Source organism: Patagioenas fasciata, chromosome 2 (assembly GCF_037038585.1).
Source record: "Patagioenas fasciata isolate bPatFas1 chromosome 2, bPatFas1.hap1, whole genome shotgun sequence".
In the NCBI taxonomy this organism is placed as follows: Eukaryota; Metazoa; Chordata; class Aves; order Columbiformes; family Columbidae; genus Patagioenas; species Patagioenas fasciata.
In genome coordinates this window covers 119,487,067-119,501,828 of record NC_092521.1, presented here as the reverse complement: position 1 = coordinate 119,501,828, position 14,762 = coordinate 119,487,067, and the positions used below count along the sequence as shown (strand labels likewise).

At 40.7% G+C, this 14,762-nt stretch overlaps 1 protein-coding gene across 1 annotated transcript in view; it reads left to right on the top strand.

Moving 5' to 3' along the window:
* NPSR1 (neuropeptide S receptor 1) overlaps window positions 1-3,812 on the top strand; it is a 60,263-nt gene extending 56,451 nt beyond the window's left edge. The window contains exons 7-9 of the mRNA XM_065832206.2: window positions 961-1,050; window positions 3,150-3,330; window positions 3,444-3,812. Of these exons, the coding sequence (XP_065688278.1) occupies window positions 961-1,050; window positions 3,150-3,330; window positions 3,444-3,537 (365 nt within the window). The 3' untranslated portion in view covers window positions 3,538-3,812. The remainder of the gene's footprint in view (window positions 1-960; window positions 1,051-3,149; window positions 3,331-3,443) is intronic.
* Window positions 3,813-14,762: the final 10,950 nt, after the last annotated feature.

The window sequence follows — 14,762 nt, the reverse complement described above, 5'->3', positions numbered from 1 at the left end:
GCCTCAATATTCTGTTTTTATAAGAGGTGCAAGAAGTTGTGTACACAGTTATTTCCAATTACATTAATCAAAATTCCAGTCCTGACTTTGGACTACAAGAGTTTAAAGATGTTTTCATGAAAAATGACCTTTTTGTCTATTCACTATGGCGAACCTAATTATTCTGACCCAGTAACATGAACAGCAAATTGACACCAATAATGAAATCAGGCATATTATTCCAGTCATGTTGGAACTGTTATTCAAATATGGAACTTGATCCTCAGAGACATTAGTGTGGCTTCAGAGGAAATGAGATCAACCAGCATTGGTGTGAGACTGAATAGAATTTGCTTCTCAATTCAAACCACACTTCATTTCTGAAAAGCTAGTATAACAGCATTTTGTATCTCATTACTGAGTCAACATGGAAAGTAAAATGCATGACTGATTACCCAAAGCATCAAAAAGAGTAAGAGGTTAAGGGAATGGAGTATGTAGATTTTTAAAATCCTCCTGACTGAAATGCAGTTAAAAGTGAAAAGGTAGTCTGTTTCGCCAGGTTGTATTTTCTCTTTTCTTAAACGTAGCTGCCAGTTCCTTTCAGAAAATGACTCCTATAACATCACGCTGGTCGCATTTTTGTAGCTGTCTTGGCACATGTTTTTATTAAACTGACTCAGGTGGGCACATAGGCAGTGATTTTCTGGACTAAGTGTCAAGGATCAGGAATACCCAGCTGCCACAAAGCTTCAGAAAGATCTCTTCTGCTTACATTTCACCTTTTGATTTTGGAGGGCTCAGGTTTTAGGTGTCCAACTTGAACAGGTTTGCAAGCGTCCAGATTTCAGGGACTACAGAGCCCCTGCCTGGCCTTAGGGAAGGATGGGCTACGTATCACTGTCCTGCCTGCAGAGAGATGTGCTGACACATCCATGCAGTATCCTTCCTCTTTCAGAAGCTGAACTGTTCTCTCCACAGGTGGCAAAACCTCTGCTGGCTACACCAGTCGTGGGTTCATATCCAGGGCAAAAGTGAAAGCAATTAAGTACAGCATTGTAATTATCCTTGGTAAGTAAGAAGCCTCACAGCTGGTAGCTGGGGAGGATGCTTATGTTGAGAATCTGGTCTTCCTCAGCTTCCTCTGTTATTAGCAAATAAAGCACAGTAGATGGCTCAGAGAAGGAGCTTTACTTAGATCCCCTTACTTGCCTTCTGACCTTGTCGTCCCCTGTCCTCTGACTCATAGGCTCCTATTTTAAGTATCTGACATGTGCCTCAGATGAAATGATATGCACAGGCCCTCACATATGTAAAGAGGGATGTTGCCTAAAAGGAACAATGGAAGAGGTCATCTCCTTCCCATCTGGGCTGCCAAAACACTTGGCAACTGAGTTGTCTTTTAGGCTTAGAGACTACGTATGGCACGTTAGCTGCTGGGGTGGTACAAGGGAGAAGAAGGAGAGGTGAGGGATGCAGAGCAACTGAGTTTGATGTCAGAAGTGCATTGTCTGCTGAGGTGGGAAGAATGAGCTCTCCTTTCCCAATTAAGCAGCAGATGACTCAGTGCAGGTGTCCTACATGTCCTGGGTCAATGACATTATCCTGAAGGAATTAGAAGGCTGAAATTTTATCTCAGTAAATAAAGGCAGCATCACACAGGGCTTGTGATTAGCTGCCAGAGACCGGCAGGAAGGCAACTGAAGCTATTTACTCCCAAGTGCTGACAGCCATCCCCCTACCACTGAAAAAGAAATCCCTTATCTTTCCAACACTACAAAAAATTCAGAGTGGATGATATTGTGATAATAGCTACTACTGATGTGCTTAGCTTACTGTTTAGCAGTAGTATCTGCAGACATGAGAGAGGCTGGTGTGATTCATGCATTTCAAAAGTTCAAGAACAGTTTCTCTGTGTCTGAACTTTTCTGTGTGGCAATCAGAGAAAGCTTTTGTCAGAAACAACTGCTATCACAACACCCTCAGATGTCAAGAGCTCACCTGGATGCTCAGTATTTCAAAGGACCTTGATAATACTAGGCATCCAGCACCTCTTGACACGCAGATGAAGGCATCTAACATTCATGGATTTCTTGAAAGCCACTTTAAGTTCTGCATAGTTGGTGCTATTATCTATATACTGACAATGCATATTGCTATTTTGCTGGTATCTGTGCATAGACACTGATGATTTGGTTGCTCTAGAAAACAAGAGGGGATTTTACCTCCTCCTTGCACATTCAGTGAGTGCTCAGCTAACTGCCAACTAAGAAATACTGATTATTGTAACAAGAAAACAAGCCTGGGGTCACTCTACTCTCTCATTAAACTCAGGGAGAGATCGTGTGTCTGATTTCACAGGCACCTGTATATACCCAAGGGTTAGTCAAGTGAACTGCCTATTCCAGTGTTCCAATGTAAATCTTTAATCAGAAGCCTTTGTGAAAGGAGATGACATAAAAATTTGTGATGGACAGATTCATTCCCTATGTCTGCAAATAAAGGTAAACCTGTGGCCTTTTTATTTCTACCACCTCTGAAAAAAAACAGGGGCTATGAACAATGCAGTCTTCCCTTCCCTAAATTCACCTCTCAAATTACAACAGAGGAATTAGAGATTCCTCCTGCATACTCCATATACACAGCACCTCCAAACAGCATGCCAAATGACATGTTGGCCTGCTATAATGTGGTGTGAAAGGGTGTTATTCCTTGCTCCTGGATGTCTATGAGCCTTTTTTAAATAGGTGGCTGTGACAGGCAGCGCTGTCATGGAGTGGCACTTTGGTGATGCGTACATTTAGATTGGCTGCTCACTCAGGGGACCGTTAAAAGAGCACTTCACTATAACATACGATGCTTTAACTGGCTACCTATTTACCCTTTATGTGTTGTGCAGTGTTCAAAAGTGCCTCAATATGTCTAGAGGGAGCACTCTAAACACTTAGAGAAGTGTGCATAATATATTTTATGGGCATTAAAATAAAAATAAAGACAAATAAAAGCACAATCTAATAACTAGTCTCTTAAATAAGACCCTGAATAGGGAGAGATATTGTTTTGCATGAACAAATATTTATGTATTATGACAGTCTCTCTATGCATGTGTGATTATCTCCCTAAATTGCTAAACTACCTAATGTCAAGCTCTCCCTCTCTCTCTCTTCCAGCATTTGTTCTCTGTTGGAGCCCCTACTTTCTTTTTGATATCCTGGACAATTTCAACATACTCCCTGAGACCAAAGAGCGTTTCTATGCATCTGTGATCATTCAGAACCTGCCAGCCTTGAACAGTGCCATCAACCCGCTCATCTACTGCCTCTTCAGCAACCGCCTCTGCCCCCCTTTCGAGTATCACTCCTTTACTGTCACTCTCACTAGCCCCTAAGAAGGGAGGGAACACCACATAAACACAGCCCCTGTTTTCACCTGTTCTAATTCTGACCATTCCTTATTTTCTTTAGGGAAAGAAGAACACGAAGGTTGGGAGGAACGTTTCGGGAGAGGAGTGATGGAGGGCTGGAGATGCAGGTCCTTTCCAAACCAGAGTACATCTAGCATGGGCAATGTCCTCCAAAGCCATGCTGGGACATGTGCCAAGGAAATCAGAGGTTCCCCACAAACCTCAAACACCATGAGCAGATGGACACCAACTGGAAAGAGCCTGTACCTCTCTGCTGTTGAGCAGCACACATATTTTGGATTGGCACTGAAGCTTCAGCAATCGCACACTGATGGGGTCAAACTCAGTCCAAGAGGTTTGCATGCCACTGTTGTGAGGGCTCTTCTTGGCCCTCTGTTTTCAAGCAAGCTGTAACATAAATGTATTCCAAATGGAAAAAAAAAAAAAAAACATGCAAGTGGAATGTGGTCAGAGTCTTCTCTCTGTTTTTCAGGAGTCACTAAAAGCCATGTACTCTACCGTATGGTTCACATAATTGATGAAGAGTATTTAAAAGTAATTACAGAGCAGGGACCCTACTTAAAATGAAAACACTGGCACCTTTCCAACAAGAACATGCCATTGTCACGCTATGTAATTATATCTGATTTTTGTACACAGCCACCTATGAAGTGATACCCAGAAAAGAGGGGACTGAAAGGCTGGGTTACTGCCTCCCACCTCTCCTGGCCCATCTCCTCAGCTCACACAAGTCCTCCCAGCTGCACCTTCCCTGCAGTTTATCATCCCTTCCCATGCACTTTTTTCCCTGCTCTCCTATCTTGATATGTTGGTGGCTCCCGAGGTTCCCTGCAGGTCTGCCATGTGACAGATCCGGAGAGTCATTTATCTCTGGGATACTGTATTAACAAAGCATCTGCCAAGCCCTTTTCAGCCCCCACAGCGCATCAGGTGTGCTGATCCTCACGTACTTCTGTGGCAAAGGCCCTGAGCAGCCTTTTGGGAATTCTGCACTAGCTCCACCTACGGGGATGTGCCATCCAGGGCGCTTCGTCAGCACAGATCAATCTCACCACCATGCAGGAGCATTTCCCTGGTTTGTGCACTACATAAATCATCCATGTTGCTTAAATCACGCAGAGAACTGTACACATCTTTAGACAACCTCAGAGCTGACAAAAGACCCAAGCAAAACCATAAAACACAAATTGCATTTAGAAAAAAAAGAATCATAGAATGATTAGGGTTGGAAGGGACCTTCCAATGTCACCTAGTCCAATCCCCTGCAATGGGCAGGGACATTTTCAACTAGATCAGGTTGCTCAGAGCCCTATCCAGTCTAGTCTTGAATATTTCCAGGGATGGGCCATCTACCACCTCTCAGGGCAACCTGTTCCAGTGTTTTACCACCCTCACTGTAAAAATTTTCTTCCTCCTGTGTAACCTGAATCTCCTCTCCGTTAGTTTAAAACCATTATCACGTGTGCTATTGCAACAGCCCCTGCTAAAAAGTCTGTCCCCATCTTTCATATAGGTCCTGTCTGTTGATGGTCCAGTCTTGTAAGCTCATTGTAGGGTCCACAGAACATTGGCTGTCGGGCAGAGATGCACAGTGCCCCAAGCAGTTGGGCATCCCCTTCCCCATCCCCCTCCCAACATACTGTTCTCAAGTTTAAGGAGAAACCTTCTCATGCAACTTTAGCAGGTGGGTGGATGATATTGACTTAAATGTTCAATTTACTGCAAGGTAGCTTAAAGTGTTTGTGTGATAATACCCTGTAATCAGCTGTATGCCAAGTGTGTTTGTTTTCTCTGGGTAAAAATAATGCATTCTTTAAGTGGAGTCAGTTTAAACAGGGGTTTTTTATTATTATGATCCTTTGCAATGAGTTTGTTCCCTGCAAAACAGGAACTGAATAAAATTTATTTATAATTACCTATATTACAAAAAAATTTTTTCCTAAGTAGGAGATACATAAAATCTTGGGACTTTATGTTCTCAGGAAAATAGATAAGGTTTCTCTTTTTATTATGATGAAGTTCTGTTATGGCTGAATTTTGCTAACAGCTTAATTAAAACCATGAATCTACACCAGCCTATACAGCAGCTACCTTGGATAGATTGTATATAACTAGACAACACTTTTCCTTCGGGACATGTTATAGAATTCCAGAAAGTGGACTGCTCAGTTTAAGCCTCATGGTGATATAGATTTTATTTTTTTTTACTTTTTCATTTGGTATATATACACTGGCTACCTACTTTTGAACAACTAATGGAGTTCATAGACTTAATACCTGGAAATCAGATAACATTTCTGAGCAGTACTTTGATTTGCAAATTTAACATGCCTCGATCCCTCCATAATTTACATATCATTCACTGAGGTCACCACATGAATTATACCATCTAAATTAAATATATGCATGAGTAAATGTAAGACTCTGGCCCTAAATGAAGCCATTACCCATTTATTTTCAAAGAAACAGCTCTTTTGTTTCATTCGTTATTGTATAATATTATGTACCATTTACGTGTTGTTCCTATCCATTTTCCTCTGGACACAACTGTAATGCCCTTACTCATATGAGGATCTTTCAGTTTAAATGGTATCACACTACCTTTGTCTGCATAGCTTCTAAACATTTAATACAGAAATAATTTATCTCATTTTCTATCCTGCTTTCTTACTGTGCAAGAGATGGCATTTCATTACTTTTTTATATTCTCCAATACTTTTTTGGTTAAGAAACTGAGAAAAAGTTGTTTTTCCATTAGTCTGGAAAACACTTGCGTGGCTTTCCTTAGTCTCTTGGCAAGGTGATCTAGGGAATTTCATCTGACTCCAGTAGGTTTCTGACTCTTATTCCATGTCTGCAATTTGCTCTACATGTGTTGACTCTTCAGTTGCTTAACCGCGAGAGATGTTATGAAAGACCTCAGGCCTATGAGGAGAGGTAGCAAAAGCCAATGCCAAGGCCTAAATGATCAGAGAGAGTTTGAAGACAAGAAGAAGAGAGCACCCAGCATTTTTTTTCCACGACAGCTTTAATGCTTCAAGATACATCTCCGAGATCCTTCTGACATTTCCACAGCAACAAGAAATACTTGTGTGTGTGACTGTTAGGACATAAAATCCTGTATGATGATAAAGTCCTGTATGATTATAGATTCCCAGGAAGAATGAAAAATCAGATACTCATCCCTCAGAGAAGTCACATCAAAGAGCATTGAACTAGAACACTTTTCAAACTAATACATTAATTCAAGAGAACGGAAAATGTGTGCTTTCTGTGACAGGTTCAAATAAAACCTGAATGAGAAAGCTATTTAACTTTCCCATGGACATTTTGGATGTAATTTAAAGTTCACTTCTCTTAGTGTAGATTTCCATCTGTTGCTGAAAGTTTAAAGCAATATTTTGTCTTTCATCTTGGTCTTGCTTTTGAAATGTGCGTCTCCTTTTTTATTTTTACTTTGAAAAAACTAATGCAAGAGAGCAAAATTTAACATCAAAATCACTGCATAAGTATTCTCTAATAATGGAGTGCAATATTCCACATTGTAACCATGGAAGAATAGCAAAGTAAAAGCCTATCTAGAAGCATTTTGCATCCTCCTGCATGCTGCTGACCAAGCACTTATAAGGTACAGACATTATCATTAAAAAAAAAAAAAAAAGAAAGCCACTGCCTGGGTATTTGTAGGTTTGGGAGTTTTTTTGAAATATATATTTTAATGGAAAAATAATTACATCTTTTGGTATGATACAGGATGATTTGTCTTCCACAAAACAAAAAAATCCCAAAATTGACTCATCTCTAAGACTTGCAAGGCATGAATGAATGAAGGTCCATATTCTATAAGTTACCTAGATATTTAAATATGAATGGTTTTAGTGGGAATCAGGCACATAAATGTCATTACAGAAGTGGACTTTCACAATATGTTTTTAGAATACCAGCTGTTGCAGATATGAAACTCTTGCTGATAGCAGCCTCTAAGAGGACACATGGACAACAGAAGTAAAGGCGAGTCCAGTAATTATTTTAGTTCAACCCCTGGTATATGAATACCAGAAAGCTTTGTGTCTATTAGGATTTTAAATTTTCTTGGCACTACAAGGTGCTGGAGATGGTGAAAATCCTCTCTCAAACCACAGACCACTACTCAAAACATAGGAACAAATGCCACACCACCACACACACACACACACACACACACGCAAAACAACAACAACAAAAACCCCAAACATTTTCCAAATGACTTTGGCAGAGAATTTCTCAAGAGCTGAGCACTTTGGGTTAACACTGACCTGAGATAACGAAGAATAGTCTCTTGGTATCCTCTCTACAAGGAATACACTTGCTGGCAAGATGCCTTGGGTTACATGTCTCTTCAGAAAGCCCTACCTCACTGCTTGTGCAGATTTGTTTCAGACAAGAACCCAGAAGGCATCATGCTACCTGCCACTTCACCTTACCCTTCACAAGGACTGCATGTACTCTTCAGAAATACTTGATGAAAATGGAACTACAAAAGAAAGAAACAGTAGAAAGAACAGCAAAAATGTATATACATGCCGTGGGCACAAGTGGTTTTTGGTTTTGTTTTTGTTTTTCAAGAGAAGAATCATTCCACAGACAAAAATAAACAAGTGCACAAGCTACCCATCTATACCTTCCAATCCAGAGACTGGTGCTTACAAGAGCTGAGATTTTAGTTTATTTATCAGCCTTGGGAAACATGATTGATTTGGAAAGTAAATGCAATTTTTAGTGTAAGGTAAAATATGCTTCATTTTCTTCAGCAAACTGTAATTTATTTTACACAGCGTTCAATTTAAATAAGCATTATAGCTGAATGGTTCATCAGATAATCTTTTGTCATGTTTGATAGCATCTTATTCTTAGTACGCATAAAATATGGAAGTAGAGGGTTAGGCATACAAACACAGGCATGAATTTACAAATAGACATCACTGATTCCTCAGACTGAGTTGGTTATAGTGGTACATAATTAGAAGCTTAGCTGTTAATTCAGACTCAAGCAAGGCAAATGAAAATGAGCTAAAATTCAGCAGCTTTAATAAATTCAATAAAAATGAACAGTCTGAGGCATGACATGGAAAGATTTTTCTGATTTTCCTGGTTTTCAGGAGCTGGGTAAGCAGAAATGTGGTGAAATGTACCATGCTGTGTGCTAATAATTACATCATTTACCAGAAATGCTGTTACAAATTGGTAGTTCATCAGCTGGAAATATCTGAAGAGAAGAAAGCCTTGAGTGTGTTCATCAGCCAGATGATGCCTGGATATTGACAACAATGTGGCTGATGGGATCAGGTGGCTCATACAATCCCAACATACATTAGGTGAAACATTTGTCAGAAGAGCTAAGGTGCTAGTGCTGGTATCACTGTTGCCCTCTGTGGAGACCACTCTATGCAAAACAAGAAAAAGAAAGGGTGTGGGAAAGAACAACCTGAGATTTTGGCTTGTTGGAGCTGGTAAAATGGAAAGCTGAAACTGGGTATTTCTGCTGCCTGGTAATACAAGGATGTCAACAGGGAAAGGAAGGAGAAGAGAGAACTACTTAAAATACATGATAAAACTGCAACAAACCCTGGCCCCTGGAATAAGCTCACCAGGAATAAATTTGAATAAATTCAGCAGACACAATGATCAGGCTACCCAGATCTTATTGCATGGGTCAGGAACAAGCTTTTTATGAATAACAGAGTCCTCCTAGTTTGTGCTATGGCTGTTTATCAAGATCCAAATGCAAGGCAAGGTAAGACTTTGTCTGCAAGAATTTCAAGGGGACCAGGGGTGGTTTCCTCTCGTTTTGAATTGTGCCTTTGCAATCATGCAGCAAGGAGATCTGATATGAAGAATATGAGTGGGGATCATTTATTTGGAGATATAATTTCTTCTTTAATCAAGGTGGCGGAGCTGGAAAAGCAAATGAACTTTCAGGCACGAACACGCCCTCCCCATCCAGACACATTCAAGGCCAGGCTGGATGGGGCTCTGAGCAACCTGATCTAGTTGAAGATGTCACTGCTCATTGCAGGGGGGTTGGACTAGATGACCTTTGAAGGTCCCTTCCAACCGAAACTATTGATTCTATGATCCCTGCCTTACCAGCTTGCATCACAGGTTTCAGAAAAGTGCAAAGCAGCAGCTGGCCTTTTTTCTTGTGCTCAGGGTGAGACCAAAACTGGTGAGGGCAGAGATATACAAGAATTACTCTTTGAAGTATAATCATCTCTCTTCTTTGCCCAAGAGGCACTGTGGCTCACACTCTTCGGTCTCACACGACACCTCATGTTGGAGCAGCAGCCCAGAGCCACGCTGGCGGCTTGCAGACAACCCGGATCTATTCACATGGCAACTGGGTTGTCACTTGACTACCTTCATGCATGTTCATGGTTTTACAAAGAAGCGATTAAGAGCCTGTAATCTGGCATAGCTTTATGCATAGCGTGACTGGAAAAATGCACCTCCTGGGCAGTACAGGCTAATGCCAAAGGGAAAAAGTCTTGTAGCAGTAAATTAATAAAGTGTCCTTGACTTAAAGGATTTGGGTCACTTAAATGCGCTACACAGAAAATTAAAGAGAAGTCAGACTCCCTTGATCATGCTAAAAGCTAAAAGGTACTTTATGAAGCTACCATAGAGTGAGAAAAGTGTTTTAAGTGATCAAGTAGGAAAATATCAATAAATTCCATTTGGAGCCCATTGCTTAATCTCCTCATTTGGGGAGGCAGGATTATTTTAAGAGAGTCTTTAAAAACCTAGACAGGGGGATTACTGATTTACACAGACATCAGGTAGGTGGAAGAACTGTGCTAAGTCTTGATATGGTGCCAAAATAACAGTTTAAAGGTGACTCTGATTTGTGCTGTTTGTAAGATGCCATGGCTGCAGGATAATTCACAGAGGAAAGTCAAATGCAGTTATTCATTCAGGAATACTTGGCAATTCCCTGAACATCCCCCAGAGAATGGGCTGTTAATGTGGTTGTTCCCATGGGATAGAGCATAGCATCATTTGGGAATATTTATTGCCAAATAAATTCCTGCAGGAAATTATTGTTTTTTGAGAAAACTTTGATTTTGAAGAATTTTGCATGCAGAGAACATTTTCTGGATCAAACAGAAGAGAGATGCACCTCAGCACAACCATGGCCACAGCCATGGGGTTAGGAAATGTGCTTAAGCAAGGCCTATCAAGATCTGAAAAACTCAGGGCTATACAGTCAGGTACTATTTAGTATTTACTATTCGCTCGTTTGAATGAGAATAGCTCCAGCAAGAGAGGTAAGGAGAGGCTTCCTGGTGACATCTCCTACATGGTGCCCACCACCTGTGGTGGTGAACCCCTTGGACTCATCTCACAACTTCCTGTTCAAGGAGGAAGACTCCCTCAGAGGAATACCCTGCAGATGCCTCTGCTTTTGTACACCTCTGCAGCTGCTCCCCTTCTTTCTCAGTCTGTCTTCTCTCCCACAGTGAGATTTTCATTATTTGGGACTTCTTATTAAATCTGGAAAAAGCTCTGCATTCTTAAGAAAAGAAAAGTATTTTTCAAGAGCATTGCTTGGTCAGCAGGAATTATTGCAACATATCATGCAACACAACTACATTAAATGCCCTTTTCAAATCCTGAAGTTGTGGGTCAGATACCTAATTAAATATGTACAGAGGCACTCTGTTGGCGTGGCTCACAGAGGGGCTCAGTACGACAACACAACGGGACTGCTGGGACCTCAGCATTACACAGCTGAACATGTTTAACATTCTACACCATATTCTCCATACATGTATCTCAGCTTGTATCAGGGCTTTATCACCTTCCGTTTATCACTAAAAAAACATCATACGGTGTTTTTTAGAACCCGCCTACATTCATGTATCAAGGATGAGCCATTCTGAACCATGATCAATCGACAGAAAACAGGCATAATTATAATTCTATAATTATGCGAATAATTGCAAAAGATTAGTAGTCTACCCAGCTGGAGTCTTTGCAAGAGCCTGAAGGCAATCAAGCTGCTATATTTTGAAAGTATCTAATCAATTTAATTTTCTTAGATACGGCAGCATGAACATTGTTCGCATTGTCAGAGGTCTATTGGGTGATGAATCAACGTAAGTGATAGATCAACCCAACCCTATCACAAGTCAGGAAAATTCTTCTTTCTGGTGTCAGTAGGAGTTGATCAGGCTCTTTTCAAGGAGAACACAAGACCTGTTTAACACATTTACATTTACTATTTTGGGCAGGACTGAATTGATTTAACTACCACCCCAAATCAGACTGACATTTAAAAAACAGTTGCAGAGACTTTTTCATGTTGGCCAAGCAAAACGCTAAGAGAAAATAGTGCACATTGACACAGAGTTATCTAAGAAAAACCTAAGAAATAGAATGGGAGGAGTCACTTCAAAGGTGACAGAGGAGGAAAATACAACACAAGCTTCCTAGAAGCACAGGTCATTCCTATTTCTTGAAAGACTGCCCTGATATCCAGCTGAACTTCAGTGGATTCAAATTATACCACAGACAGGAAAATCATAGAATGCCAACAGTCTTGAAACAAAGTGTATTTGATGAGACTGTGGGGCACAAATTTCTCCAAGAACATTGCGCAAACCTCAAACATCTTGATATTTTTATGGGCTCAGCAGTGGTATAGTGCAACTCCTGGATCACTGAGGATGCTCAGAGTCACATCCATGGCAATCTAAGGGATAATGTAAGCCTCTTCCATAAGCCTCTCCCTATTCAAGATCAGAACTGTGCCAAATTTCACTCCTTCCCACACAAAACTGGGATTAAGCAGCACAAAATCCATGGGACCTGTTTCAAACATCCCAATAGACAAAAAATCTTAAACCAAACAAAATTTGCTACCCTGCCTTCAGCTTGTGGCGATAAAGTCATAGACTTTCAAAGTGGGTCTGGAGTATTTCACAAGTGCTGGGGTTTTCATTAAGAGTTTGGGAGTCACTGTCATCTTCTCTTCACACCCTGGGGAAACTCTGGTTACTGTGGGGTAACAGGTAACACATCCTGGTAGCCGCAGCCTGAACCTCAGCCTGGAGAGAGAAGGAATCAGGTGGAAAGAAGTCCAGAAAAGATTTACTCATGGTCAAAAGCCACATCCAAGCCCATCCATATAGCACTGTAGTGCATGTGTGGGATTACAGTCGAGAAGTCAGTGGCCACAGTACTCCGACAATTTTACTTCGTATTCAGAGCTGGTTTGGATACCTCTGCATGCTGCTGTGCCCAGCTGCATCCTTGGACACCTCCTCTGCCACCCTTATGTCTAGTCCACAGTCACACCAAGTCTGACATCTTTTTAATAAAGTAAAAGCTTTTGGAAAAAAAGACTCAGCATACATGCTTGCTTTTTCTTTTTTTTTAGCGACACAAGCAAAAGGTGAGCTTCAGAGTAAAAATGTTTCCACAGCCAAGATATCCTTTTTTTAAGATTCATGATATAGCAATCTGATTTTAATATTTCTATAGTGTATAAAAGCCACCCACCACTCCATTTCTGCTTCATAAAGCTAATATGACTCAGATAATTAACTCAAGGGCAAATGATTGTCAAGCTACAGGACACTCAGCAGTGGATTCATTAAACCCTTTAAACATATAACCATTGCTCTATTGACTGACAATCTTTATGTGATTAACTGAATTCAGTTCATGATCTTTTCAATCAATCAGTCACCAGCACAAAAGGTATGACTGCAGTTTCTCAGTCCTTCTTCCCTTTCTTCTGAATTACTGCATTAGCCTCCTCTGAAGTTTGAATCACAAGGAATTGTGAAGCTTCTGCTGCTGTCTATTAAAGTGATTTATAGTTCCTTCTATTTCAGGTGGCATACCTGCAAGCAGAGACAGAAGTGACACTTTTTCTCTAAAGTTGCTTTTAAGTTCTTTAAAGCATTGCTGAAAAGAAAGGTGAGGGGAGGGAAGACTTTTCTAGTAGAGAGTAACTCTCAGGAAAGTTTGTTTACTGCAACCCACAGCTAAAATCAGAACACCAGCACGACATTTTGGCATATCAAACCCCTGCATTTAGGGCTTTCTCCTACCACCCCATTGCAGCACCATAAAACCCTTATGGAGCATCAGAAATCCTCCCGTTGCCATGTTGCAGAATGTTGGAAACCTGGAGCACACAACAGCCTACTGATGGCATAGATTCTCTTTCCATTTAATCCTCCAGCCCCACTTGCTATGCAGACAAGGGACAGGAGGAAACATGGGGATTAGCGAGGGACTGGCAGGGCTGACATTAAGTGCCCTCTGCCAGCACAGTGCAGGCAAAGAAGTCATCTCTTCCTACCAAAGGTCCTTTGGGGCTCTGGCAATCGCTTTGCTACCAAGCATTATGCAGTCTGACCAAAAAGAGTGTAGAGAAATATCGTATTGATCTGATTCAGTATGCTTATCACTGATTTGGAAATATAAAGGAAATCACTTCTGCTAAGCTATGCAGATGTCAAACAGATAAACACAGATGAGGGTTCAGTGTTTGCAAAAGCAGGACAAGGACATTCAGTAAATTAGTCTTATACAAAAGGCGTGTTAGTACAGTCAAACACTGAGCTATGCATCAAGGGGAAAAAAATGGCCCCTCTATCTAGAGAAAGTGGTCCTCTGGCTGGAAAACATGAGACTAGAAAGGAGCTAGAGAGAATAATAATGGATGAACAACACAGCATTGAGCTCCCAGTGTGATTAGGGGATCAAAAGAGATTGGGGAAAAGAAAGAAGGGATGGTTTGACACCCTTCCACACACAATGGGATGGACAGATGTGGAAATCACATCTTTTCAAAAATCTTTCACAAAACTGGGCTAGGCTGCCAGAGAAGAGCCATATACCAATCTGAGGATGGAAGGAAATCTCCTACAGTAAGAAATGTCAGGATCAATCTCTTTTACTTAGAACAAGATTAGCAATAACAGCACCTAAGAACTTTCACAGGGAGAAAAAGCATAGAGCCAAAAAAATTAAGTTTAGTGGAGCAAGGCATTGCACATCAGCAGTATAAAGCTGAAGTCTACAAATCAAGTCAGACATTAGGATCACATTTTAACACTGAAAATTTTTAACTCGGGGAGGGAATTACCATGAGGAATACTGGATTCTTCATCTTTGATGTCTCCTAATAAAAGCTGAGAAGTTTCTAATCTGTAAACCCAATTCAACAATCCTTCCATAGTTTAAAATATTTGAAAAGTAAAGTTATATTCTGCATATTTTTACACCTTTTCTTCTAGCAATAGTTAACTGTACTGGGCAATGTAAGAACCAAAGGTAAAATGATTGGCCAGCTTCCAACCTGACT